This window comes from Phoca vitulina, unplaced genomic scaffold (assembly GCF_004348235.1).
Source record: "Phoca vitulina isolate PV1807 unplaced genomic scaffold, GSC_HSeal_1.0 scaffold11, whole genome shotgun sequence".
NCBI classification, from domain to species: domain Eukaryota; kingdom Metazoa; phylum Chordata; class Mammalia; order Carnivora; family Phocidae; genus Phoca; species Phoca vitulina.
The window spans coordinates 3,899,116-3,925,453 of record NW_022589714.1 but is presented as its reverse complement, the minus strand read 5'-3'; the positions used below and the strand labels follow the sequence as shown (position 1 = coordinate 3,925,453).

Sequence of the window (26,338 nt, the reverse complement as noted above, 5' to 3'; positions counted from 1 at the left end):
TATTATATAAATGATGGCTTTATGCATGTTTTTCCTATGTTAAAAATGACTACATTAATTCAATCTGTCCTCATTTCTCAAATGAGTGTCCTCATTTCTCAAAGTCTTAAGTGATTTTTGGGAACAAATCGGTTGTTCAACAATCTTTTAGAACTTTAATTCTGAGTGTTTTAATGTTAGACTGTGAAATAAGGCAGAATTCAAAGGCACTTTATGTTCTTCATGAGAATCTAGAATTTTTATTTGATTCCAGGTAATTTTGGACAATAGACATGATGGGATGTTTTCTCTTTGAATAAATAACAATTTAATTATATCATTGAAATAAAATATAGTGTGGGCTTAATACATTGTAAATATTAGGAAAGTACTACTTTGCTCTAGTAATTTAATGATTGAAGCTACATTGAATAACAACCTTACTAGTAGCTGTGTACAAAGTATTCTACAGATTACCGATGAACATATTGCCGCGGTTGCAAGGGTGTTACCAGCTCAACAAACATCTAACGATACGATATTCTTCTAAGAGGAAAAGGAATAATGTTAGATTTACAGACAATAAAGAGTTATGTTTCCCAGTTGAAACATTGGAAAAAAGAATCCAGATAATCTGGTATCTTGATTCATACTATCACAAGAACACGTTTCCTTTCTTGGGGACTCTGATCCCCAGCAAGCCTAGCACACTAAGTTTACGTGAAGATAGGTTTTAGGATGCCACAGCAATGTAAAGAAACTCTTCTATCTGAAAATTACTGATTTGTAGGCCACTGCTTAAACATCTGACTTTTTTTAAAACCTATTTACATACATTCAGCCCAAATCAGTAGATAAAATGTTTTGTCTATATTACAATAGGCATTGTTAACATTTCATCAGAAGGCCAATGCAAGACAATTGTTAATAGGCATTGCCTAGCATTTAGGAGATTTTAAAATATCATACAAATATACAGTTAGATTGTGAGAAATCTAATTTTGCGCATGATATTGGTGGTCTCTTTTACAGATGTGGAATGGCAGAAATGAATCAACAGGACAGTAACTAGAGTGCTACTCATCCAGGGCCTAATTCTCCTCTGGTGGTTGGGCCTAGTTCCTGCCACGTGGGTTTAGGCAGCCAAAATTCCTTGACACGTAATGCCAGATAGACTTGACTCGACGTGGTGGGGAGGCTTGGGAATCATCTGAAGTGTAGGCATATGTCTGCAGCTTCTCCCAGATCCGTGTTTCTTTTCCGTAAATCTCACATGTAATGGAAAATTCGAGGTTCTTGGAAACAGCCCTCCTTGTCTAAATAAAACTATTGGTGTAGCGCTGGCAGATTCGTCATTACTCTGAAGAAATTGAACAGGTTAGGAATTTGGCCCTTTCTGAAGACATACGTAATAGTGAAATGCACGGTCAGGACAAATATGTTACCTTCAGAGGAACGTAGGTAAGTCTGAAGTCAGACCTTGTAAAACTTACTGAAATTTAAAGTATATTTAAGTTAATGGGCCTAATTAAGGGACGAGGTAATGAATGATACTAATGAATGGTAATTCTAATAAGTATACTCATTAGGGAGAACATTTGAGTCTCTTGGGTTAGGAAATGATATTAAAAGCATCAAAGTGAATCAAGCTAATTGAAGTGTTTTAAAATGAAGGTAGTGTAACACACATGTGATGGTATTTCACAGATATTTCTTAGAATATCAATAAGCACCAAGTTTAGTGCTGTCAGCCCCATTGTCCCTTAATTTATTATATATGATTTAGATCTTGAAAGCACAACACACTATAAAATCTACATTGCATACACACAGATACAGTTTCAAAAATGAATCCTGGACTTTTTCTACAAATAACAAGAAGTTCATCTTCACCAGGTCTTCAGAACTGTGAGAAGAGAGCTGGTAGTGCCTGGTGAGCTCTGAGACATGTGGATTAACATTCGGGATGATGTGGGACAAAAGAGTGGCAATTCTTTAGTGGAACCAGACCTTGGTGAGTTTTTGTAAATGATCTTTTCTTTTTCTCCTAAAGAGATCATATTCATCCTCCAGCACCCTGAGCCCTCCCTTGCATATCACAGAGAGATAAAGTGAGGCAACCAGCAGGCAGATTTGAGCTGTATGTACAGACAGATAAATCCATCCCAGGTTGGCCCACGGGCCACATTCAGCTGCAGACCATACATTGCACAGAAGGACACTGGCCCAGTAGGCTGCTCATCTATCTAGAGAGCTAGAAATCACCAGATAAATGCTAGCTCTCCACTTTAACTCATGCTATGCAGGTCTCTGGGTCCTGTAGGAGCCATGCTTTATCTGTATAAGAAGACTATTTGTAGGTAAAATTTGTCAGGGTCAAGTGGCTCCTGAAGCAATATTAATGCTTACTGGGAAAAAGGCCTAATTCTGAGCACCCATGGCACCATGACGGAGTATGAGGCTGGGGCATAAGAAGAAAGTGAGCCATGCTCATCTTTATACTTCAGCAGATCTCGCTAACCAGGAGCAGAGGAGAGGCCTATTCCTTAGCCCAAACTTACCCAATCAAAGCCCAGTCCTGGGGTTGTCACCGAGGGCATCTGGGTGAAGCACAGAAGCAGCCGTATGTCATCCAAGCCTCAATCACAAGTGTGTCGGCTCCTCACTGCCTTTTTCTGTCTCACCCACTGTCTGCCTGGCCTCCTTAGCCACATGCACCAGACCGGGTAAGTCCTCCTTCAGCAAGCGGGGTCCAGTGCTGCTTAAACGGGGTCACACCGCTACACGCTCCACCGACAGATGTTACCACGGGGCCTTTTAGAACCACTTCCCTTTTGATGATTTACCTCCCCATGGACTTGGTCGACCTTAGGTGCTCAGAAACCAAGACACTCATTTCCCAACACTGATATGGTAAATACAGACCTTCACCTGCATGTTTGTCATTGATCATTCCTTGCTAGACATGGGTCTTATGAAATATCTAAAGATCAGTTTCATAGTACTTGACCCAATCCCTCAAGGGGGGAGGGGAGGAATTTTCTGAATGTTTATGGTCAGTATTTTTATCAATGAGCTTTCTGGAAGAACTCAATTTTAGAAACTGAATTCATGTGCAAGTGTGCAGCGAGTGGTACAATTTACACTTGGTCACAGTTTTCTCACTTTGTGACACGACTGTAACAGTTACAGGATAGAAACACACACACACACACATTTATATTCACACTCACGCACGGTATAATTTTACTTCTTTTCAATTAAGAAAAAATGAAGACTCATTTGGCCACCCAGGCATGAAATCTACTGAAACCTGGAATATAAGAATGCAGTACTCTTCAAGTAAACAGTAATTGCACAGTGATAACAATATACATTAAGATTGACACATGCTGTCTTAAGAGGTCTAGTAATAGCTAAAGACTAAAGAAAGTCAGAGATGTCAGCCGTAAAAGTCAATATGCCTTCTCTCTTCCATTCTGATTGTAATCCATCACCCAACAGAACAGCCATAGTCCAGAAGATAATAAATGTCCATGTATGAAAATGCAGGGCTAACAAATTTTTAAGTGTCAATGAATTCTGCTCAATACTCTGGAGAGTCTTCAAATTCTTCTTGTTGTGTTAACAGAAAAATAAACCTTTATGGTTATCTGAGTGTCAAATTTAAATTGATTGGAAAAAATATTAAGGTTTCTAAAGTCACGGGCAATAATTTTTTAAAAAGTGGTCTCACTGGTGTATATCCGCTGCTTGTGTCCCATTGTTCTCATGAAAGTCTACCTTTCAGTTTTGCTGAATTAGACAAATATAAATAACACACAGTAAACACTGATACACATCTCACAAGACACGATACATTTTACAAAAGAGCTCTACTTTAGTACTGTAACTTGTAAAAATGGACATCTCTGATACTTATGGACAAATACATTTCACATTATAATGAGAGTTGTGGTTACAAAGGCATTACTCATTTGATGGTGTTTTCCTACGGGTCCTTAGAGTTCCAACCACGTAGCCGCAGGCGCCTCTCCTATTTCGCTGAGACTTTGAAGAAGCTTCGGTCACATCAGCAGCAGGCTTTCTTCACCGTAAACCCCCGAAGAACTGATTTCAGTACACTATCGAAACGCTAGAGAACTGATAACCGATCCTGGTAACAATCACCTTTCACTGAGCATGGTCAACTTAAAAAAATATAACCGATGAGACAACAGACTCTTCTAGATTTTAAGCTTTAAAAAAAAAAAAAAAAAAAGAATTTCTTTTCCTGTGCCGCCAGGAAGGCGTCAGGCTCACAGAGCCTCGGCAGACGTGTCTGTGGACACAGACATGGTCACCTTGGCAATCTTGACCGTGCTCTTGATGCAGCTCTCCGCGGCCCTGTGGACGCTGGCTGTATTGTTGGCGTGTTTGTGCAGGCAGTCTGAGTCCCCCATGCTGTTATCAAGAGGCTGTGCGGTGCCTTCGCACGAGGGAAACATACTCCGGAAAGCATGTCTCAGGTCCTTGCTCCTCAGAGCGTAGATGATGGGGTTCACGGTGGAATTCAGCAGGCAGAGCATACTGCAGAACGCAAATACCGTCTTAATCAGCTTGTTCATCTTCCCAAAGACATCATACACCATAATCGCGAGCAGAGGGCCCCAGCAGATGATTAAAACCACAAGGATCAGAACCAGGGTCTTGGCCAGCCGAATGTCCATGCGGGCTTGGTCGGGCCGCGTCACCTGCACCTTGCCGTCCTCTGACGTGTGGATGATGATGCTCTTCTGGGTGCCGCGCTGAATCATGCGGACCGCGTGGCTGTGAGCCTTCCAGAGAATATACATGTATGCATACACGATAAACAGCAGCAGCACGCTGGTGACCCCGATCCAGAACATCAGGTAGGTTTCGTCAATGAGCGGGAAAATGTCTGAGCAAACGGACTGCAGTTTCTTGCAGTTCCAGCCCAGGAGAGGCAGCACGGCAATCACGATCGCTATGGTCCACATCAGGCAAAATGCCACCACGGCCTTGGGCCTGGTGACGATCCTCTTATAAGCCAGGGGCCTGTGAATAGATATGTACCTGTCAATGGCTGTGAGGAACAGGCTGCCTACAGAGGCTGTGAAGGAGGCAGTGACCCCACCCAGTTTGAAGAGAAACACATTGGGGCTATCTTTGCGGTGGAACACGTGGAAGTCAACAAAGCTGTAGACAAAAATGACGCTCCCCAGGAGGTCGGCCACCGCCAGGCTGCCGATGAAGTGGTAAGAGGGCCGGCAGCGGAGGCTGCGGGAGTGGAGGATGACACACAGCACCAGCAGGTTCTCCAGGACCGTGAAGGTGCCCAGCGTGAGGGACAAGACGGCGATGGCCAGCTGCTGGCTGGGGTTCAGAATCATGAAGCACTCCATGTCCATGAAATTCTCCCCACACTGGATGTTCTCCTCATTCTCCTTGTAGGATGAAAGGGACTTGTTGTAAAACTCGGTAATGTTCACCTGATCTGCCGGGACTAACTGGGCATTGTCTCCTGCAGTCATCTTTTCTTGGAAGGGACTTCCCCGAAAGGAAGTTAAAGGAAATTTCTGTGGGAAGTACCCTAATTTGGATGCCATGTCACCTTTGATATCTTCGTACTGAATGTCATTGGAGCCCACGTAGAGGAGGTCTGTTGTGATGGTGCGGAAAGTGGTATCGGCAAGGCCATCTAGGATAGACTTCATAACCTCCGTCTTGGATTAGGCCAAACTCAAAAGGACTGAGAAAGAGACCCGCAGCAGGGAATCCTAACAGGAGGGAAAACAAAAAAGCTCAATGGTGAGAAGACTGGGAGAATAATAATAATTTTTAAAAAAACTGACTGTAAACATCCTAAATGTGTACCATCATGTTATTCCATTCCTGTCTCTGGGCCTAGATAAAATCCTTGTCACATTCCGTCAACAAAATGAGTCAGTCAGTCCGAGAAAACCACCCAAAGTTGGCAATGTGGAGGCACCCACTAGAAACACACTTCTTTCATTATTTAAGCTGTCTGGATTTAAGGCACTGTGTGATCCTGCGCAGACCTCCAGGGTCTGACAGTCAAGCGGAAGGAAGTGTGTCTTGGGCGCACCTCACAGTTGCCTTAGGAAGTGTCTGCCACCTGGCTTCTACCATCACAGACACACAGCATCCTAATGCTGGTGGGGACCGGGGGGAGCAACATGTCCCACAACTTCTGCTCTTGAAGACTTTATCACCTTGTCACACAGGTAAGACTGAATGTACAGCACAACCAAAGAATGAGGTGGTGTGTAATCAGGGACTGTGTCGTGCGGCCTGTGTGCTGAGTGTGAAGGGGGAGGGAGAGACTTCTGAGAACCAGAGGAACAGATGACCACAGGGGACTATCTGGATGCTGGCCTGTCTCCATCAGGCAAGTTTCTTCCCCCAGAGGAGACATTTGGACCAATACACTGCTGAGGTGAACTTCGAAAATGTCTACACCAAACAAGAAAAATGTCACGAAGGGCAAACTTGCACTGAGGCTCTTGGGAAGACCAAGATCCTGAACACTGGGAAGCAGTGATGATGGAGAGCGTTTCCTGACAGTGTCCCCCATGAGTGGTGCGGTGACCCAAGCACACAGGAGACAGGAAGCAGGCCTCGATGGTGTATCATCTAGGCTTCCATGTAGACGGCACCGGAAATAAGGATGACTGAGAAAAGGGGGCCAAATTTTAAGGGCTCTTCAATTCTAAGATAAGCAATTTGGTGTTTGTTTCAAAATAAACAGCCAGGGAATTGATTTTGCTATTTTATAAATGTCTGTTTAAAACGCAGCTGTTAGGCGCTTTAGCTTATAAAGATATTAGAATTACTGAGTGGTACCTATAATAATTTTAAAATAATCATAAAAACCAACATTTTATTTCCTAATTGTATTTTTCTTTTTTTAATATATCACACTGTGCGGGGGGGTAGTTATTAATCTTGGAACAAATGAAAATGTTCTGAGTTCGCCTGCTAAAATACAAAGATCCTACCTATCTGAAGTCATGATTCATTTATTCATCCATTCAACAGACTACAGAGCACCCAGTATGTGCCAGGCACCGGGGTAGGTAGGCACAAGGGGCTACACACAAACGGGATCAAGCAAGAGTCCCTAGCACATGAAGTACACAGTGTGGCAGAGGACAGCTGACCCCGTAATTAGGATGAAGTGTGCTGACAGCTCTGACTGGAGATATACCAGATGATGCTGGGAGCAGCCAAACTAGGGGGGTTGAAGGAGGCTTCCCCAAGGAAAGGATGTTGATGCCGAGAGTATGTAGGATTAGTGAGTGGAGACAACACGTGGAGGCAAAGAAAAAAATGTAAATTAATACCTTAAGTATCACAAAGTGTTTTTGTTTTTGTTTTCTTGTTTATTTAGTAACCTGGAATAGGGACAAGGTGCTAAATGTGGCCCACCTTCGGACATCCTGCCATCCCTGGGTCCAGGCTGTCTCCTGAGTCAACTCCACTCTCTGCATACTTACATTTGCTAAACAACTCCATTTACATATGAAAATTTTCGCCCATCATTTGAGGGACACAGAAAATAGCCACAATTTGTGAGAGAGCTGTTAATGGTCCTGGCATATCCTCATATCTCACTTTGACCTCTCAATTCCCACCCGTGCTCAAACACAGCGCTCACTGGCCCTGGAAGACATGCTGCTCTTTGGATCACACCTACACACCTTCCTCCTTCCCTCTGAGCCTTCCCCTGTCTGAAATACGCATTTCCAAGATCTCTGTTCCATTGATCTTTCAGGGCCTGGTGCCAGTTTTTCCCTCTATTACAGGCTTCATAGTATCATTTAATCATGAGCTTACATATTTACTTTCATAACTAGAAAGTGGTTTCCAAGCACAGGAATGGTGTCTTTTTCTCTTCTGTGTTTCACCAGCCTGAAAACATGATAGCAGACAAGAAAGAGAGGGCTGGTCTCCCTTAGAAATGGTCACATAAACCTAATAGGTGGCAGCTGAATTTTATTAACTGGTGCATAAAAGCAGTGATTTAATAATATTTATTTGCCTTTTCTAAAAATTAGAGGAGAGAAAGGTAATTAATTCAATGGCTATATGGCCTGAAAACCAAAAGTTGAGCCCAACATTTCCTACTGGGAGCCAGGCCAGGACCTCCATCACCTAAGTCCTCTTATTTCAAGTAACTAACTTGCCCTTCACATCTCCCAATTAAAAACTAACTTATTTGAAATTTTGATCATTTATATGCATATATTGCATCCAAATGATTCCAAATTCAAAAGGAACAGAAGGATGTACAGCAAAGTCAATCTCCCATCCCCATGTCCCAACCATCCGGTTTTCCTCCCCAGTGGCAAGAAGGTCCTTTCTAGAGATATTCCATGTATACTCAAGCAAATATATAAATTCATTCTTTACTTTCTTTTTAACAAATACTAATATACCATAGGTACTGTTCTGCACCTTGCTTTTCCATTTAAAAGTATACATGAAGACAGTTCCACGTTGGTCCACAAAATCTCCCTCCATTAGCAGGTGCCTTAAGTGTCTGCTAGATGAATGCGACCAGGCTCCTTCTGATGCAGGTTTAGGTTGTTTATCATCTCTTGCTGTTACAAAGAGTGCTGCAGCAAATTACCTCCAGTCCTGTCTTTTTTCACATTTCTTATGGAATTATGAATAATCGTATTAGTTGTCCAATCTCATACTTTGGACTTAACCCTGGATGCCTCTTCTTTCTTGGCTTCTATAATCAAGCAGACCACAAAGTCTTGCTGATTTTCCCTTTTTATGCACTTATGGAGAGCTTATTATGTGTAGGTGGCATCCTGAGCCTCTTATGTCTATCGAATTGTTTATTTTTCACAACGGCCCTATGAGGTGGGTGCCACTATTATCCCCATTTCATAGATGAAAGGCACAGAGAGGGTAAGGAATTCGCCATTCACATAGCTAGTAGGTGGTCAAGCCAGAACAAGCCCAGATGTTCTGGTTCTAGAGCCATGCCGTCTAATAAAAATGTAATAGGAGCCACACCTGCAATTTTAAAGTTTCCACTACCTAGGTAAAAAGAAAAAGGTAAGAGGTGAAATTACTCTTAATAATATATTTTATTTAACCCAATGTACCCAAAATATTATTACTTCAACATGTGGTACTAGCCACATTTGAAGTTCTTAATAGCCACATGCTGCTGGTGGCTACCATACTGGACGGTACAGGTCCAGAGCTGCTTTTAACCTTAATGAACCATCATCCCTTTAACCTGAGCCAGGGATGCTACTATCTCCCTCCTTTTCCCCACTGATTCTAACCAGTCAAAACACTAGTAATGAAGAAAACATTGAATTAGGAGTCAGCAGACCAAATTACTGTGAGACTTGTACTTGGGCAAGGAGTTGTCTCTAAGCCTCAGTATTTCATCTGCAAGATGGGGATGAGGGATGATGATGTTGCCTAAGTCATACAATTGTTCTAAAAATTAAATGAAAAAAAAGCGGATAACGCACTTAACATAGTGTCTGGCACAAAATTTAAGTCTTTAGTAAATATTAATTATCAATCATCACTTAGTACTGTGACTCTTGCCATATATTATTTCAAGGGAGTGCATTGCCTTATTAGATCATAGGCTGCTTATTCAATTTTTATTTCTCTCAGCACTTAAAGCATGAAAGAAATAGAAGATGCACAAACTCTATGAGGCGCTTATTTATAATCCCCATTTCACAGATAAGGAAATGGAGGTCATTAGATGTTAATGTAAATTGTCCAGAAGATGAAGAGTTTGTAGCTGAACCCGTGTCTCTCAGACTCCAGAATTTTTGCTCTTGGACTTTATGCACTGTTTTAGGAATTAACAGTAACTAGAATAAAGCCATTTTGCTTTCTGTATTATATTCAAGTCTTCTAGCTTCTTACAAACTCAAGTGAAGGCATTTTGTCAATAGTAATTAAGACTAGCTCCTACTAAATCACTATTTCTTATCCCAGCCCATCTAGGTAAATCTGCCTACTGGCATGGCCTCAAGGATTAAAATTTTAGTATCTGGAAGAGCTATCAAGCTTCTTCAGTGAAGACAAAGTATCACAGACCTTTTTTCAGTAATGCAAACCATGTGTGCCTGTGATTTACTCTATATTAAGATCACCACATATGTGATCACAATTTCCCACTTTAATGCAACCAAGCATTTTCATTAAAACAAACTAACTTGTTAAATCTGAGCCAGAGCATGGTATGGTTATGAAATATAGACTAATTTCTGTCCAATATCAGCCAACTTTAATTAAGGAATACAGTTTTAAGGTATACATGGATTTTGTGCAGTTCAAGGATTTTAGTAATGTCAAAGTACCACTGTGCACAGGCTATTTTAACAGTTAATGGGATCATGGCGGGAAAGCGGTCCTCTGCATTTTAGTAATTCTTTCCTTTATTTCTACATTTGGATTATTACAGTAATTTTCACCTGATTATTTTTTGCATTGAGAGTTTTCTTTGATGGTTCATTAGTAATACAGTTTAGGCTTTGGGGGATGCAGCTGCCATTAATTTTGTTTTTGTTTGCTACTGGGAAAATCATAATTGGAAATTTCTAGCAACATGCGTAGATGCACCTATTAAAAAAGCAGTTGGTTTTTATTACTGTTATAGTAAAACAATGATTGAATGACATTTAAGGGGATTTTCCTAGAATTTCCTAGAATTCTGTTTTTAAAAATATAACCAACTTATGCTATTTTACAATCAATTATAAAATTGATTTTATAAAAATAAAAATATTTTAATGTGTTGAATCTATTATTTAAAAAAAAGTTCAAGTTTTTAGAATGACATTACCTGTTCTGTTTGTCCATCTCACTAAATGCACACTTGTTTCTCCATTTACTACCCCTAAACTTATATAACTGGCAGACTATGGTATCACATCAAAGAAATGGTCTGGGTACATCGCAGCATGAAACATTCTAAAGTCTACCAAGAGTCTACATCTTTGTTTCTGTAATCACTGAGGGTATAAAATATCCATGCTCTGATTAGGGTGAGCATTGAGTAATAAAACAAGACTTCAAATAAAGTCTTTTCTATATCAATTAATAGCTGGTTATTTTAGTCTTCACTACCCTACTGAAGACCTTCTTTGTTTTAGAGAGACATTTCAATAATTTAGATATTTATCACTGCTGTACTGGAGTCAAAAATCCTTGCAGTTCTGGACTGTGCAACATCTCGGGGCATCCCTGCAGGAGGTCATGTCTAGTTGGGCATAAAACCCTTTAGAAGCATCAGAAGGACCAGCGCTCCTGAATAGTTACAGACTGTCTCAGCCCCCCAGGCTCCTTCTCTAATATCGTAAGTGTAGAAATGTTTTAAGGACGCAATGCCAAGCTCATAGTTTCTATGTTGATAGGAGTCCAGGATATCAAATGCAGGAGTCCCAGGCCCTTGCTTAAATGAACCTTGTTGTTTTCCCTTATTTCTTTGTTGGCTTTGTGTTGTTCTGCTCAGTTAGCTTCATAAAAGAGCCTTGTGAAGGGTTCAAGGGAATGAAGGTGCCAGTGGATATATTTATTATTTTCCATTCACTTCTGGGAACAAGTCTGGTTTCTACTAATTTGATCAAGAAAAAGTAACTTGATAATGTATTTCTCTAAAGTTAGTAGGAAAATTTTAGTTGACCCTTATAATTGCATTATGTCTAAGACATGTCCTCAATATACATGGCAGATCTCATGGGCCAACACCATAATTCAATGAATGATGCTTCTGCTATGGTTGAATGGGCAACTGAGTCTTTTCTAACTCTTACATAATATCAGAGTTTTGGAATTATTAAAGTAGTTTGGTCACTTTTTGCATTATCTTCTATACCAAAGACAAGTAAAGGATTGACTTAATTATCCTGGTAATTCAGGCAAAAATACATAATCCTTCTTCCTTGTATTAATGTCAGTTCCTTTTCCCATATATAAAAGAAAATTCCATTATGTAGGTAATGCTCGGTTGGTTCTCAAAGCTTTAGCTTTTCATATATTTTGTAATGTGGAATAGAAGTTATTAAATGCACCATTTTCCTCTGGTCTTTGTTAGTAAGAAAATACATTTCATGAAAATATATCAATTAATATGAACTAAATCGACATTGAGGGACTTATAAGGCTATATTTCTGTTCAAATTTAGTATGCCTAATTATTTAACATTTAAAAGCTTATTAAAATTTAAAGAATTTTAGGGCTGAAAAATGATGGCTTTAAAACTACATCAGATTAAACATTCACCATTAGGTGATGATGCCATAAGAAGAACCTATCAAAAAGGCAATGATACAAATGAAATGATTTGTTGACTTTTATAACCAATTCCATTTATTCATTTACCATTTAATTTTGTTGTATTGTTTTGATGTTTCTTCTTACTAAGCGCCTTTCTCTCTTTTCTGTTTTAGAGAGCTAACTTTTCCGCATACCTGTGAAGAAAGGAATCAAGCATAATTGATGTGGCCTTCCCTTAAAAAAGACCATGCAAAATTTTCAGCTCAGGAGAAGCCACGGTCCATACACAAAATACTCTATAAGCCTGTCTTTATCATGTATGTGAAGTTTGGTCATTGAAAGCCAGCCCATAAAATATGTAGAACCCAGTAGATAGGTTACCTGACGGTTCATTGCCAAGGACAGCAATAGTTTAAAGTGTGCTACCTGTTGTCCAGCGGTGCAGCATACCTTTCCATTTCTTCCTTCACCTTTTGATGAAGGAGTACGTTCTCTTTGAAGCCACAAACATACAAATTAAGCCCAGTGAAAAATCAAGTCTTGTTTCTCTAGGTTCAAGTCTCAGAGTGATTGGGTGATTTGGGTGATTAAATAAATGCACAACAGAGAGAATTCCAATTCCCCAATATTTTAACAAGAAACATCAGAATACTTACGTGCTAAGAACATATATTATTTTTTAAAAATACTTACATGCGTTAGGTGCTATCACAATCCCCATTCTACATATGGGCAAACTGAGGCTTAGAGATATGTAACTATTGGAGCAGAGCTAGAACTCAACCCATGGCTACATAACTCGAAGTCCCTGCTCTTAATTTTGAGGTCCAGGAACCATATAATAAGACACTCTTCTTTGTTTCTAAGGGCGAAGAATTGATTTTGGGGAAAGGAAGTAATAAACAGTACCTGATCATTCTACATAGCAAACAACTAAAATCTGAAGGAAGGATCTCTTGACAGCAAAAATATTGCCCATAGTGCTTGCAAATCATCCTTGCCCCATGGTCTTCAGGGACAAAGTATGATAATTAACTATAAGCTATACATCCTAACCCTGGAATAGCACCTTATTTTCAGTGACTGTTGGCAAATAAAACAAAATCTACCTTGTCTTTGCCGCTATTTTTTTAATTAGATTTTTTCCCCTTCATTTAGTCAATTGTAAGGACTGTGGACGGTAATGACAGTTTATACCAGCGGGGAATGGAGAGGACACCTTCTTTAGGCCTGAAAGGGGCACAATGTTGTTAGTAAACAAGTTTGAAGCTTTCATTCCCGTATGAAGAAATTCAAACTCACTTGAAATCACTCAATTTGTCACCATGAGCAGTGTGGTTTTGTTAGGCCCAGACGGAAGATGATTCTCCACGGCCAGTTCCTAAGATGCTGGCTGGAATCAAGGCAGAAGAAATTCTGTAAACCTTTGTAAGGCTCCAACAAGGGAGTGCTTGTGACAGATTCCTGATGCCCAAAGAGCACAAAGCTGTGTTACTACAACAACGTGGCTGATGGATACAAAGTTATAGGCCTGCACATGCTTCGGGTATTGCATTTTTATTGGGCACATACTCCTAGCACTATAGACCTTAAACACGTAACCATGTATTACACCTGTGTAATGGACATGGGTCAGGGAAGCAAGAGAAATGACCGTCCATCTCACCCCACTCCGTTTAATAAAGGCCACCCATCTGTCCTTCTCCTCCCACAGATGACAGAATAGAATAGGATATGAAAACATGTCATAGGCATACGATACTGCATCATCCAACAGCATTGGGTTGTGCAGCCCAGTAACTGGGTTGTGTAATCCCCTTCCTATATATGCTTTGAGTTTTCCTCCCAGGAGAGAGGATGGGCACTGCTGAGTCATCCTGTGGTAGTCTTTCTTGCATCTAAACCCTTCAAATCGTGAACACCTTGAGAGGAGGGACCTGTCTTACATGCCTCGCGTGTCCTCTGCCTGGCACAGTGCCTGGCACAGGGTAGGAGCTCAATACCTGTTTACTAAATGAACGTTGGTGTGCATCAGCAATATGGCAGATCTATCTTAGCAGAATGGCGTTTAACTATGGATGGTTTTCCTTGGCATAAAGTCCATTGGTTTTTAGGGAATTAAAACTGAGTTTTAGTCTCAAACAAACATTCACCTGAAAAAAAAAAAAAAGCAACTGCCCAAATGTAAAGGTTACAGAAAACCATCAACAATTATTCATCCCAGGATCTTTTATCTCATTGTTAAACGGAAGTTATATTGATGGCAAGTGGAAGCTTGAGGCAAAGACCAGGGATATATTTTTTATTCTGATCCTTTTGAGCCTGGGTGTGTGTTATGAACCTCACTGTGTAGCCACACAGCAGTGATAAACAAAGGGATTTTTGTGACACGCACAACCTTGAATGAATCCTGATTACATGCTGCTGATAGGCCTTTAAAGACAATATATAAAGTTATGATTATAATGAAGTTTTTCCTTCCCTTGAATGCCTGTTACTATGCATTAATGTTTCCCAAAGGGCTTTCTCCACGTGCAAGTCTGTTTGCAAAACCACTTGTCAAGAGAAGTTATGTGAAAATTCAACCACTAGATGGAGTGGCTTCTATAAGCCCTCACGAATCAATTTGTTATTCTATTCAGTGGACATAGTTCTTGCTTTGGTTGGGCCACTTCTCCTCCTGCTATACAACATTTTATGTATTTTACAACCAAATTAATTAAAACATAAATAAGAAAATATGTTATGCAGGGTTAAAATGGGTTATTATTACTGCCTACAAAAACTAAATTTTTAATTGCTTTTCTGGGGCAAAGGGGCATTGAGAAAATTTAATATATCGATAAAATTAATTGTGAATATTTTGGGAAGTCTGCCTCAAGAAAGTAATTAAGGATGAGTAAAGGAAAGTAGCTCTACTGGAAACAAATAATATGTTTATGCCAAGAGATGCTAAAAGTAAGATGGGAATATCTCAGGAGCCCAAAATCAATTCTAATAACAAACTCAACTCATTTCTATTTTATGAAACATTTGGCTTTCCGAGTTTCAAATACGAAATCACCAACACAGGCCATAATTCTCTGATGAAAAAGAACGGAAAATTATTTATCATTACAGGGGCTACAATGGAATATTTCACAAGAGAAGTGAGTATTTGTTCAAATACTCATACAAATCAAGGATATGGTAGCTTTCTAAATAATTCCATTTCCTTCCTATCATTTTCTTACTGGAATAATTTTAAATAAGTTTTTATTGTATAAATCCAGGATTCCTTCAAACACGATTTTATAAATTAGGTACTTATGTGCCATCTCCTTTAGTTGAAATGTTAAAAAAAAATTTCAGTGTGTACTAACATGCAAGATACAAACATAAAAATATGCTTTCAAGATGCAAATAATTATATACAAACAGAACTGGAAGAACTAGGTTTCAGTAAAAGTGAAAAATGTGCTTTGGAAATGTAGTTTCAATTAAGACGTAAGTGTGTAAATTGGTTGCAAGTATAGGATTTTGATGTCACTGAAACCATGAGGTGGTTCTGTATGTACTTGTTCAAGGTCAGCTAGGATTTGTGTGGTGCAATTTTGTGATTATGAACAGAGCTGAGGAACTACGAGTATTCAGGAAAAAGTGACGTGAAGATAAAGAATTAGGAAATAAGATGGGTGAGAACGGGCTGGACATCCAGGGTACATACATCTCAAAGAATTGTCTGAGACGTCACACAGCGGTCTGCGAGCACATGCGGAGTGATCTTCTAGGCCAGTGGTTCCCAAGGGGTGATCTCCCAACCAGGAGTATCTGCATGACCTGGGAACTTATGAAAACTGCAAATTCTCAGGTTCACCTCAGACCTACGGAGTCAGAAACTTTGGGGTTTGGGGCCCAGGTGTGTTGTCACAAGGCCCTCCAGGAGATTCTAACACACTCTAAAGTTTATGGAGACCTATGAGAAAGACTAAATGGGTGGGTGGGAGGATAAAAATTAACCTTTAGGAATTGAGGATAGGAAGAAAGAATATTCTGCGAGTGTAGATTTTTAGATCATTGAAATGGATTGCTAAGGGAGCCTGCTGATGATAAAGAAGTCTCCCAAAGAAGATGTTTAAAACCAAGGTATTTCTATGTGACCGAAATAGAATAATGTGGTCTAGCCTGAAAATAAACATAACATAACGAGTGGGGAACCTCTCAAGGTTTTTTCGGTCTACAATTCTGGGCTTCTCTGCACTTTTTCAGCAAATTCACAGTTATATTTTTGACCAACAGACAAAAGTGGCTTCAAGATATAATGTGTACTTATCCTGCATGCAGACATAAATTAAGAACTCCACACACCATTTTCTCCTAATTCTATTTACAAAGTCTATGCAAAGCTTTCTAGGCCTGCTAGCCATTCCTTTCAACGCCACTGCGAAGGGACCCATGATGACTGAGAATAAAAGAACGGGAAACCAGTAATAGTAGTTAACATTCAGCTTATTTTTTTAAGTTGGAAGTGTTTCTGTTTCTGTTCGTCTCTTCCTCGAACTGTAAAACAATGTGTCACAGGATATGCACCCAGAAAACAACAAACTAAAATGGAAATTTTGCAGTAGGCCCAAGTAATGCAGATCCGCTGCAAATTAACTTACAGAATTAAATTATGCAATTTATACTGCTTATAGCTGGCATATATCTTGCAAAAATACCTAAAAGTTATAGATATATGGAAATGTATCCCAAAGTACTTAAATGTCTGACTTTGGGCAGAATGTTTCCTCTCTAATTATTTCATCAATAAAAATGGATCAGAGACTACGTATACTTAGTTTCCTTAGCTGAGGACTACAATCATCCAAAGGTTTTACCTTTTCTGGTTGTTGTTTGTAAAAAGTTTGATGTAATTTCCAAAACTACTTGTCTATCTTCCAGAGTCAAATTCCCACATAGGCAAAGACACCGAATTCTCCGGACAATCTTTTACTTACTTTGCTTATGCATTAAATTGTTCAGCTTTCCTTCTTCCCCACATACATACTGCTTGCTCACCACAACTGTACAAATGCTAGAGAAAACATTTACAAATTCTGGTAGCAGTGCATTGAAATGAGTTGGAAATCTGGTCCATTTAACAAGCCACACTGGAATAAACCAAAATACACAGATCATAGTGGCATTAAATTAAGTCTCTTTTCTAAAGAATAAATCGGGCTGATTACTTTTAAATATAGCTGAGTTAAAAGCAAACAAGACGGACAAAGGCATACTGCGTATGGTATTGGTTCACTTGCTATACTAAAAACATCTTGTTTAGCCTCTTGGCCAACAGAAATCAATGTTATAAAATTTCCTAGATGAATATCCAGGAGAAATCTGTTTTTTAAAAATCACACTGGAATTTATTACCAATTTAAATGTAAAACTCCTTGTAACTTAACTCAATTTATAGAACTCATATTCCAATTTTCTTCTCTAAATAGATGGTCTAAAAGAACAGATGAAGAAATAATGAGGAAAGAAGGGAACCCTCCCATTTAAACATAAACTTTGAAAAACATTATTTCCTAATTATATTTTATTTTAATTATATTTAAATATACTACTGACATACACAGTTTGTGAAAGCATTTGCCAGTATATTCAACTACCACAACAGATTGCCTGGCACATCTTTGAAAAATGCCTCTGCTTTTCTTTAAAAAGCAATAGCATGGAATTTGCTAGTAGGAATAAAAAAAAAAATAGATATTACATTGTCAAATTTAGGAAACTATACTGCACTTTATCTCCTGAAGTCAAAAACAAATTTTAAATGCTTTTCAGAGTTGATAATGATGGTAAGGAGTCAAGCTAAAGATATCAAATTTCTACTCAATGAATCCAAACTCTACACAATTAAGAATCCAAACTCGAGGGGAAAAATACAAATTAGATAATAAAATATTGTGCTCTTAGGGAAAAAATGATTTGCCGTCTGTGTTAGGAGAAAAGGGAACTTAAATCCCTTGTTGCGTTCAAAAGATGAAAAATCTACCTTAAGAAGCTCATTCAAAACTACAGAATATAATGCAATAATAGCACAATAGGTCAAAAAAAAAAAGTTGGCTAAGCATTATCAAGTCCCATCTAACTAGTCTCAACTCACATATTCCAAAACAAAAGAAAACAAAACAAACAAAGCAACATTTTGAAAGCTTTCCTAAAGTGCAGGTGTGAACATTTCTCCAGCTGGGGCTACAGCAGAATTTCTAGTATTTCAGAACAACAGCTAGGACTCTGCCAGGCCCATTTGCTCAGGTTTGGTGAGTAAACAATTCTTCCTTCGGAAACCCATACAAGCACAGCAATGAACCTCATGCTCACTACATTACGAAATTAAGGTTCATTTAAATGAACCTTTAAATGAGAGGGTATCCAGAAGTTATCTGTTAATAATCCATACGGGAAATACTTCAAATATATGGGAAATACCAATGAAAACTAGCTCAAGAATATATTTGTAATGGCAACTGTGCTAGAAAAACTATTATAATGAAGGGTACTTTACTTTCCACGAGGCACCCTTTCAGTGAAGAAATAGGACCCAGGAAAGATTTTAGTAAATATTTTCTGTTAAGAACTAGAGGTAATCACAGATTACTTTATGTAATGGCTTTGACCTATTATCACTGATAGGTCATAAACATACCCCTCACCCACGCAGGCCTGTTCGAGAGTGGGGTTCCTCCAACATCAAACTTTTTGAGTAGGACCAAGAGAGGGACTGGAAAACCACTAGAAACAACCTTCCCCCTCACATATTTCTTATAGTTTTAACTTATTTGTGATGGCACTATAATGTGCTGTATATTTCACATATACTGATATTAATATGCATCCTGTGATACAGAAATAACCTTGTATTTTTTTCTCCCAACTTTCTTTCCAAAAATAATAAACAACTAGCAGGATTGGTGACAACTGTATTAAACACATCAATCAGTGTTGATGAGAAAACTATAATCAAACGTAGCTATGCCCATCCTGTCATCTTTGCAAGGTTCTTATGACACATGAGACAGGAACAGATTTCCACTACCCTGGAAAATCAGAACAGCCTTGTTTAATGCAATGTGGATACTTCTTTTGCCTTGAGTCTTCTGTGTCCATCTGCACAGCTGCCTTGAATTTGGACATTTCCCCAAGTTTGTAGTATTTATTTAAAATCTGAATTATATATTCAGATATATAAAGACAATGGGTCTAAATATTTATGTCAGCCATGATACACATCTATGAAGAAGTTTGTTCATATATGTATACAAGTGTGTTTATACATCCCAAACATCTAAAATTGTGCAGTATATAATTTGATGTTATATATTTTCTGGGTGACATTTATTCTTTCTTTTAGTCCAGAACATATCTGGGAGTAATCTGAGTTGATCTATAATGTGTTATATAGTTACCCCATTCTAATCTAAGAAGATACAGATCAGTGAATTAAATGATTATCAAAAACATTAAATAACAATTCAGTGGCAACGTGTTGTATCCCCCAAGCCCTCAGAAACAATGTTCATGCAGTTATAATCGAAAGTGAACATCGCTATGAGAGAAGAACTAAGAAAGCGCTGGAGATTGGGGGGGGGGGGCATGAAGTTAAAATTTTGCCAATACAAAGTGTATCAATTGGTTTTGATTTCCTCTTATTCTTTAGCTTCTCTACCCATCTTCAGTCAAGAAAAGAAAAACCAGCAGAGCTTGCAGTCCCTCAAAATATAGATAGGCAATATGTAAGCTTGGCCCCAGCAGTTTTTCAAACAATGTTGGGTCCAGGTCTTTTCAGAGGCAAAAGCAGAATTATAAATAATTTAAACCCAAAGGCTGGTTTCCCTCTAACTAATTTGTCAGTTCAATTAGAAAATGATGAACACTAAAACAGAAGAGACAGATTACACTGGTGAAGACACAGCATCCTTTTTTTTGCTGGAACGAAAGCTCTCATCTGTGTTCTTCAGGCAACTGAGCTAACATAATTACCCCAAGAATAACAGTCAGCAACCTCAAGGACAGGCTCCATCTGACTAACCAAATTCAAGATGCTATAACCAAATCTCGTTTTACTCATCACGTGTTGTTAGGTATCTCCAAATTCAATTTATTACTTTTTTTTTTTTTTTTTTTTTTTGCAGCATTCCTGGAGAGCTAATTATGGGAAATAATCCCTTCTCTTATTAGGCCAACTGTTTTCTGGGAAGAAACATTTGGTAAGCGTGATGAACTATAAACTGCTATTATAAGTTCCATTTCATCATAGTTTTTTCTTCAACAGCCAAGTATTCCAATTCTACTTCCAAACACTAATATGCAAGACAACCAAGGAGCCTGTCTAAATTTCCTGGTGGTTCATGTTAATTCTGAGTCAAAGCAAAGTAGAATATTACAAGATTGTTTGGAAAGAGTTTTTCAGGCTTTTGCTTTGGTAATTAATAAGCTGACACTGCATACTAAATACTCATCAACACAATCAATGGGGCTGCTTCTTTCTTGAGAAAATAGGTAGACCGAATCCAGGAGTTTTCTTTTGGAATAGACTGTAATATGCCACAGATAGAGTGGTTCTTCCAGAGAAATTTCATTCCCAGCAGTTTCATCTTGGTAACATTTAACAATTTCACTATTTTAACATTTTGAAATGCCAAAAAGAACACACTGATCCTGCAGCTCGGCTTATTAGAGAGGAACGATCTCACACGCGACAGGGAGGCATGGAGTCCACTGGGAAAAGGGTAACAGAAAAAGACAGGAAACAGTGGATAACAAACAAAGCCGAGCTCTACTCCAACGTGAAATCAGATTTTCACCAAAATGTAAAACTTTACACACCAAATTAAATAATATCATCTATGGTTTATTTCAGGGACTAGGCATAACGTTCTTTTCATAGGCATCTATATCGAAGCTATCTATTAAAATAGGGGGGCGTGAATATCTAATTTGCCTTCCTAACAATGAGTATGCAAGCACAGTAATTTTATTTTTGAAAGGTCAGAACTGAGCATTTTCTCCCTGTGGCATCACTTTACCCCCACAGAGATTTAGGAACACAATGAGACCTTTCCCCATCAGACACTTGATACATACCTCAGCCAGGATTGCTCCTTGCCTGGAGTGGGAGACATCTTTGGAACAAAAAGAATCTGTTTACAGTAAGTTCTCTTGGTAACCTAAAATGGATTAGTTTTTTAAAAACCACGTCCATCCTCTTGCCTCTTGCCCAGCAACTGCTATTGTGCCTACAAGTAACCTCTTGCAGTATGCAACATTTAAAAATCTGGAGGTGTGTGGATGCTGTTCATGTATGGATATAATCAGAAAATTATCTGTCTCACTTAAGAAACTATGCATGGCCTTTTATTTTGATAAAATTGCTTTTAACTGAGTTAGAGATGGGGAGGGGCAGAAGGGGGTAAGGGACAGAGAAAAATCAATCAGTATATCTTCCCTTGCAAACTGTCAGTAGGGTAGGATTAGAAAAGCAACACTTTAAATCAGATAAAGTCCTATGGGAACCTTAAAGGTTAGTTGCTCTGAGCTTCTCAGTATTCTGCAAAATAGATTGATGGCAGTGGTCACCCCACTGATAACTCAATGTTCACTCAGTTTATGCTAAGAAATTGCATTTCCCCCATTGTTGAAAAGATATTAACTCGGTAATAAAAAATGAGAAGTTAGGGGACCCACAGAGAGATCTTTCAACACCTTTAAAACCAGTAAATCTGTTCTAATCTCTTATTAAATGCCCAAGGATGCTTAATGTATCAAGAAGCAACAACAAAGACAAGACTAGCACTTAATTTGAAGGTAAATAAAAAAGATGGGAGGCAAAATGATTAACGGATTACTATTTTTTTTCTCATTTGTTCAATTTAAAACTAAAATTAGAAGCATGCATGTTGCTTTCAAACTTTCAAATGACCAAACGACAGTTTCTCGTGTCTGTCACTGCAAACATTTGCACTGGAGAGGAGATCCATTTATGATTGTGAGCCTTACCGAGAAATGTCTTTCAAAAACACAGCAACTTTTTTCATCTAATGGCTAGTTCTGGATTAAATGGTTCCATCAACATTCAAATTTAGATGTTAAACGTACATTTACTTTTCCTCAAAAAGAGTGGCTCCTGCAGCTATATTTTCTACACCAAAAGTTTATTATTTGACATACATTTCTTTATATGACACTTAATATTTTAGACAGTTTCTAGGTTTGGTTCAGAGATCGATGTATTTGGGAACACTTAGTTGCTGATACGGTCTATAGACATTCAGCACCAACTCAAGCGCCTATTTTTTTCAAACATGCACAATTACACGTTTTCTACACACACACATCAGTGTACCCAGGGGTGCCCACACATTCAATAAGTAGTAAATGGTAGAAACCTCCAGAAGTAGCACAGACCACAGTTTACATGCTGGGGCTATACAGCTAAGTAAACATCGACGCACGATTCGCTCACACGGAATAAGAACTCCACGAAGGACACTTGGGGACTACACTGGTCAGTACCCGAGGGGGCGGGAGGCGGAAAAAGTATTTCCAAACGCAACCCTGCCAGGTCTTACCCTTCGCATCCCCCGGTCCTCGGGGAGAAGCTCCCTCGGCACCTCTCGCCCAGCGCAGGGGCTGCTTCTCTGCTAGAACGAAACGTTCCGCCCGACTCTACGGAGCTCTGCCGAGAGCCGAGGCGCCCCGCCCGGGCCAGGGGAAGGCACTGGCGCCGCGGGAGCCAAGAAGAGGCGGAGGCGGAAAAGAAGTGCAGAAGGAAGGGGTGGCCGAGGGAGTAGCCGGAGGGAGGCGGCGCCGGCGCGGGGATGCGGGCGAGGCGGGGTGGGGTGGGGTGGGGTGGAGCGGGGTGTGCCTCCGTCCGTCGGTCAGTAAGTCAGTCGGTCCACGCTGCCCGCGCGCCGGCGTCCCCTGCCTCCAGCGCCCGCCCGCCCGCGACAGCGACCGGGACTGGCGACCCCTCCGCTCCCGCCGCCCGCGAGCCTCGCCCCTTCCCCGGGCTCTTCAGTGGGTCCTCCCGCTCGCCCCGCCTGGCTCGGCGTGGGGCCGCAGGTCTCCGCCAGCAGTGGCGCCCGTCGCCTCGCCACGCTCGTGCGGTCCCTGCCTCTGCCTCCGCGGGCGCTCTGTCTCTGGCTCCCTCTCGCTCCAGTCCCATTTATGAAGCGCGGTCCCATCACGTGCTAATGAGCCTTTGTCCTGCCCTGGCAGCGGCGGCGGCACAGACCCCACCGAGGGAACTGCGCGGGGAGGGACCCGCGCACCGCGCAGCGCGGCACCCGTGGCTCCAAACTTTGCTGGCGCGGGGGACATGCCGTGGCGCCGGCCCTGGGGCCGGAGGGGACAAGCCTCTCCGGCCCGCGTCACCTACTTCTCTTCCTCCTCCTCCTCCTCCTCCTGCGCCGTCGCCGCCGCGGTCCCGGGGGCTCCCACTGCCAGGACCTGGCTCTCCTCCCGGATACCCTCACACCCCGGCCGAGCCAAGAAGGGGCTCGTGCCTGCGCCGCCCCCGACCTCGGGGCCATTAATCACGCGCGCCCCGGCTGCGCGCAGCGCCAACACCTTGCGCGGGGGTCACGTCTGGGGCAGCTGGCTGAGCCGGAAGGGAGAGGGGAGCAGGAGGCTAGAGGCCGAGGCGCGCCGGGCCGGGGGTGCCGCCACCGGCCGTTCAGCTTGCCCCAGGACGCCCCCGGGCAATTGCGGCGGGCAATAGTGAGCCAGGCCCGGAGGCGGGCGAAGCGTTGGAACCACGCTGCGCAGCCCCCGAGCAGTTTGCTACCTGGCGGTGGCCACGCGACCACCTGTCCTCCGCCCTCGGGGCACCCGCTGGTTTCGCGCTGGGCGCCTTCTCCAGCCCCCGCCGCCCCCGCCCGACGCGGACCACTCGGGCGCGCCCCACCCGCACGCCCCGGCTACAAACAGCTGGGCTCCGTAGGCGGCTGGTTCTGCGCCTTGCTGTCCCGCGCGCCCCCTCCCCAGCCGCCGGGGGACCCAGCTCCTCGCACCTCCCGCACGAGGAGGACGCCCCCCTCCAGGGCCAGGCGGGAGGCGCATGGGGGCTCGGGGACAGCCGCCGCAGGCGCCTGGGGAACGGCGGTGCGCCCGGTGGCCGCGACAGGAATTAGGGTACATGCTCGTTAATTGGTTCCACTATCAGCCGCCGTCTGCCTCCCGTGTGCACGGATCAAACCTTAATTGGTCTTTACATTTATCATGGTGAATTGCGAACCTACAAACAAGCCCTAGTCGCTGCTTCAGCAGAAAAGGCGCTCCCCCTCCCTCCGGGGCCCAGGCAGAGTTGTGGCGGCGGCGCTGGTGGTTGTTTAGACATCTTTATCTCTCGTGAGTTGGGTCGAGGGAGAACTGCACGGTTTCCACCTGATGGAGGGAGCCACGTCACTCCGGGCCCCAGGAACCCCGCCGAAGGCACTTGGTTCGCTTCCCAGCCCTCCTTTCCGCGGTTGCCTCAGCGTTCATTTTATCACACCTCGCCAGGGATCCAGCAAATTCCGCCCCAGTCCTCATTCCGCACGCCCTCCGGTAGCGACCTCCACATTCCTCTCCCCCCAGGCCAGAGCCCAACAGCACTTGTAACATCTGGGCCCCATATTTGGACTACGTGGGAAGAATCCGGAAAAACCAGCCTCTGAAGGAAGAGAGGAAATTGGTGGGGAGGAAGCCGGAGGGTGGTGAGTCCAGAACCCTGGGGCAGTAAGTGCCTTTTGGAAACATCAGGCCAGTCATAGGTTTTCTACAGAGTGCTAGTTCAGTCTTCGAAAATCTCCCCAGATCGCTTCAGGTTAGAAAAATTATTTCCCATTTCCCCATCAGGGAATAGCCATTTAAGAATCCCCAGCTGAAATGATCGATTTCTAGTAAGTGGGCAGATGGAATAGGTTATAAACGAAAATCTGACGGACCCATCTATAGATGGAAGAATAACTGACATGTGGGTAGATGTGGGATGAGCGCTGGGCATTGAACCGGATGCCTGGTGCAGGCTCTACCCACAGCAGAGGAAAGCATCTTCAGCCTACCTCCACTGGGGAGACAGCTTCATCTAAAGATGTAAAAGGCGGGGTAGGGAGGCTTCAGCATCTGTTGATTCTTTTTTCTTCTAGGGGTCATGGTGGTTAGATTTTTACCTTCACCTACACCCTTGGCAGGAGGACATAGTCACAGTTTTGCCCTCCTTGTGACTCCCAGACTCTAATTTCCCAAGTGAGTTGGTGACTTGACACCAACTTCAAAGTGTTGCCACTTTCATGTAGCCTAGGTTCAAAGGATTGCTAGCCATTAAAAGAAAGGATGTAGGTAGGTCTTCTTGCTATGATGAGCCCATCTTTCAGGCGACAGGAAAACTGGAGGCTTTCCAGCAACACGATTTCATTTCACATGGGCACTGCCACTCTTCCCTGTAGGCTGGTGATCTGGGCTCTTGGGGTGGCCCAAGTATTTAGGATCCCTCCCATCCACAATTCTGACACACCCCAGGGGTACACCTGATAGGACATTCTCCCACTCATCAACTTAACCCTTGGTGTTCAATATCAAATCTAAAGGTGGAAATCATTTGCAACCTACGAAAGGTACTCCATGGAAATGTCGTATCTCAGCTCATTCACACCAACTTTTGCTTTTTCATAAAAATGAACAATCTAATTACTTTAAGGGTCTCTGAGTCATCCTGAATCTCTTTTAGTTGATGGTGGATTTTTTTTCACTGAATTCTATGAAATTCCAAACAGAAACCTGGGATCCAAATAGCTTGAAGTCTATTTGTTGAGTGACTGGCTGAAGTGCCCTGTGGACAGAGCCAATCATTAAGAGTCTAATCAAGTAGTGACTCCAGCAGCTATAACTATTTCGCCTGTGATTCTGTTGTTGTTCAGGCCTGGGCGAGGGCTGGAGCCTGACAGCTGGTGAATTGTACTGACTTTCCATTTAGAGCTCAATGATAATGCTCAGTAATGGAGTCAAAATTTGACTTGTGACCTGGCATTTTATCACCACATGTGAAAGCTT

The 26,338-nt window shown here is 41.7% G+C and overlaps 1 protein-coding gene across 4 annotated transcripts; it reads right to left on the bottom strand.

Moving 5' to 3' along the window:
* Positions 1 to 210: 210 nt before the first annotated feature.
* On the bottom strand, positions 211 to 24,113 carry CNR1 (cannabinoid receptor 1). Of its 4 annotated transcripts, XM_032409303.1 has the most exons (3): positions 22,876 to 23,650; positions 12,380 to 13,667; positions 211 to 5,759 (listed from the first exon to the last, which is right to left on the bottom strand). In XM_032409303.1, exon 3 carries the CDS (start codon positions 5,694 to 5,696, stop codon positions 4,278 to 4,280), a length of 1,419 nt encoding a protein of 472 aa, XP_032265194.1. In that variant the 5' UTR covers positions 5,697 to 5,759; positions 12,380 to 13,667; positions 22,876 to 23,650; the 3' UTR covers positions 211 to 4,277. The 4 variants fall into 4 exon arrangements, with proteins under 4 accessions (XP_032265194.1, XP_032265196.1, XP_032265195.1 ...); XM_032409305.1 differs by lacking the exons at positions 12,380 to 13,667; positions 22,876 to 23,650 and adding an exon at positions 24,093 to 24,113; XM_032409304.1 differs by lacking the exons at positions 12,380 to 13,667; positions 22,876 to 23,650 and adding an exon at positions 23,685 to 23,946.
* Positions 24,114 to 26,338: the final 2,225 nt, after the last annotated feature.

Bases quoted from the DNA above. Each gene is read 5' to 3' on its own strand.
- CNR1 (XM_032409305.1), bottom strand. From the start codon at position 5,696: ATGAAGTCTATCCTAGATGGCCTTGCCGATACCACTTTCCGCACCATC.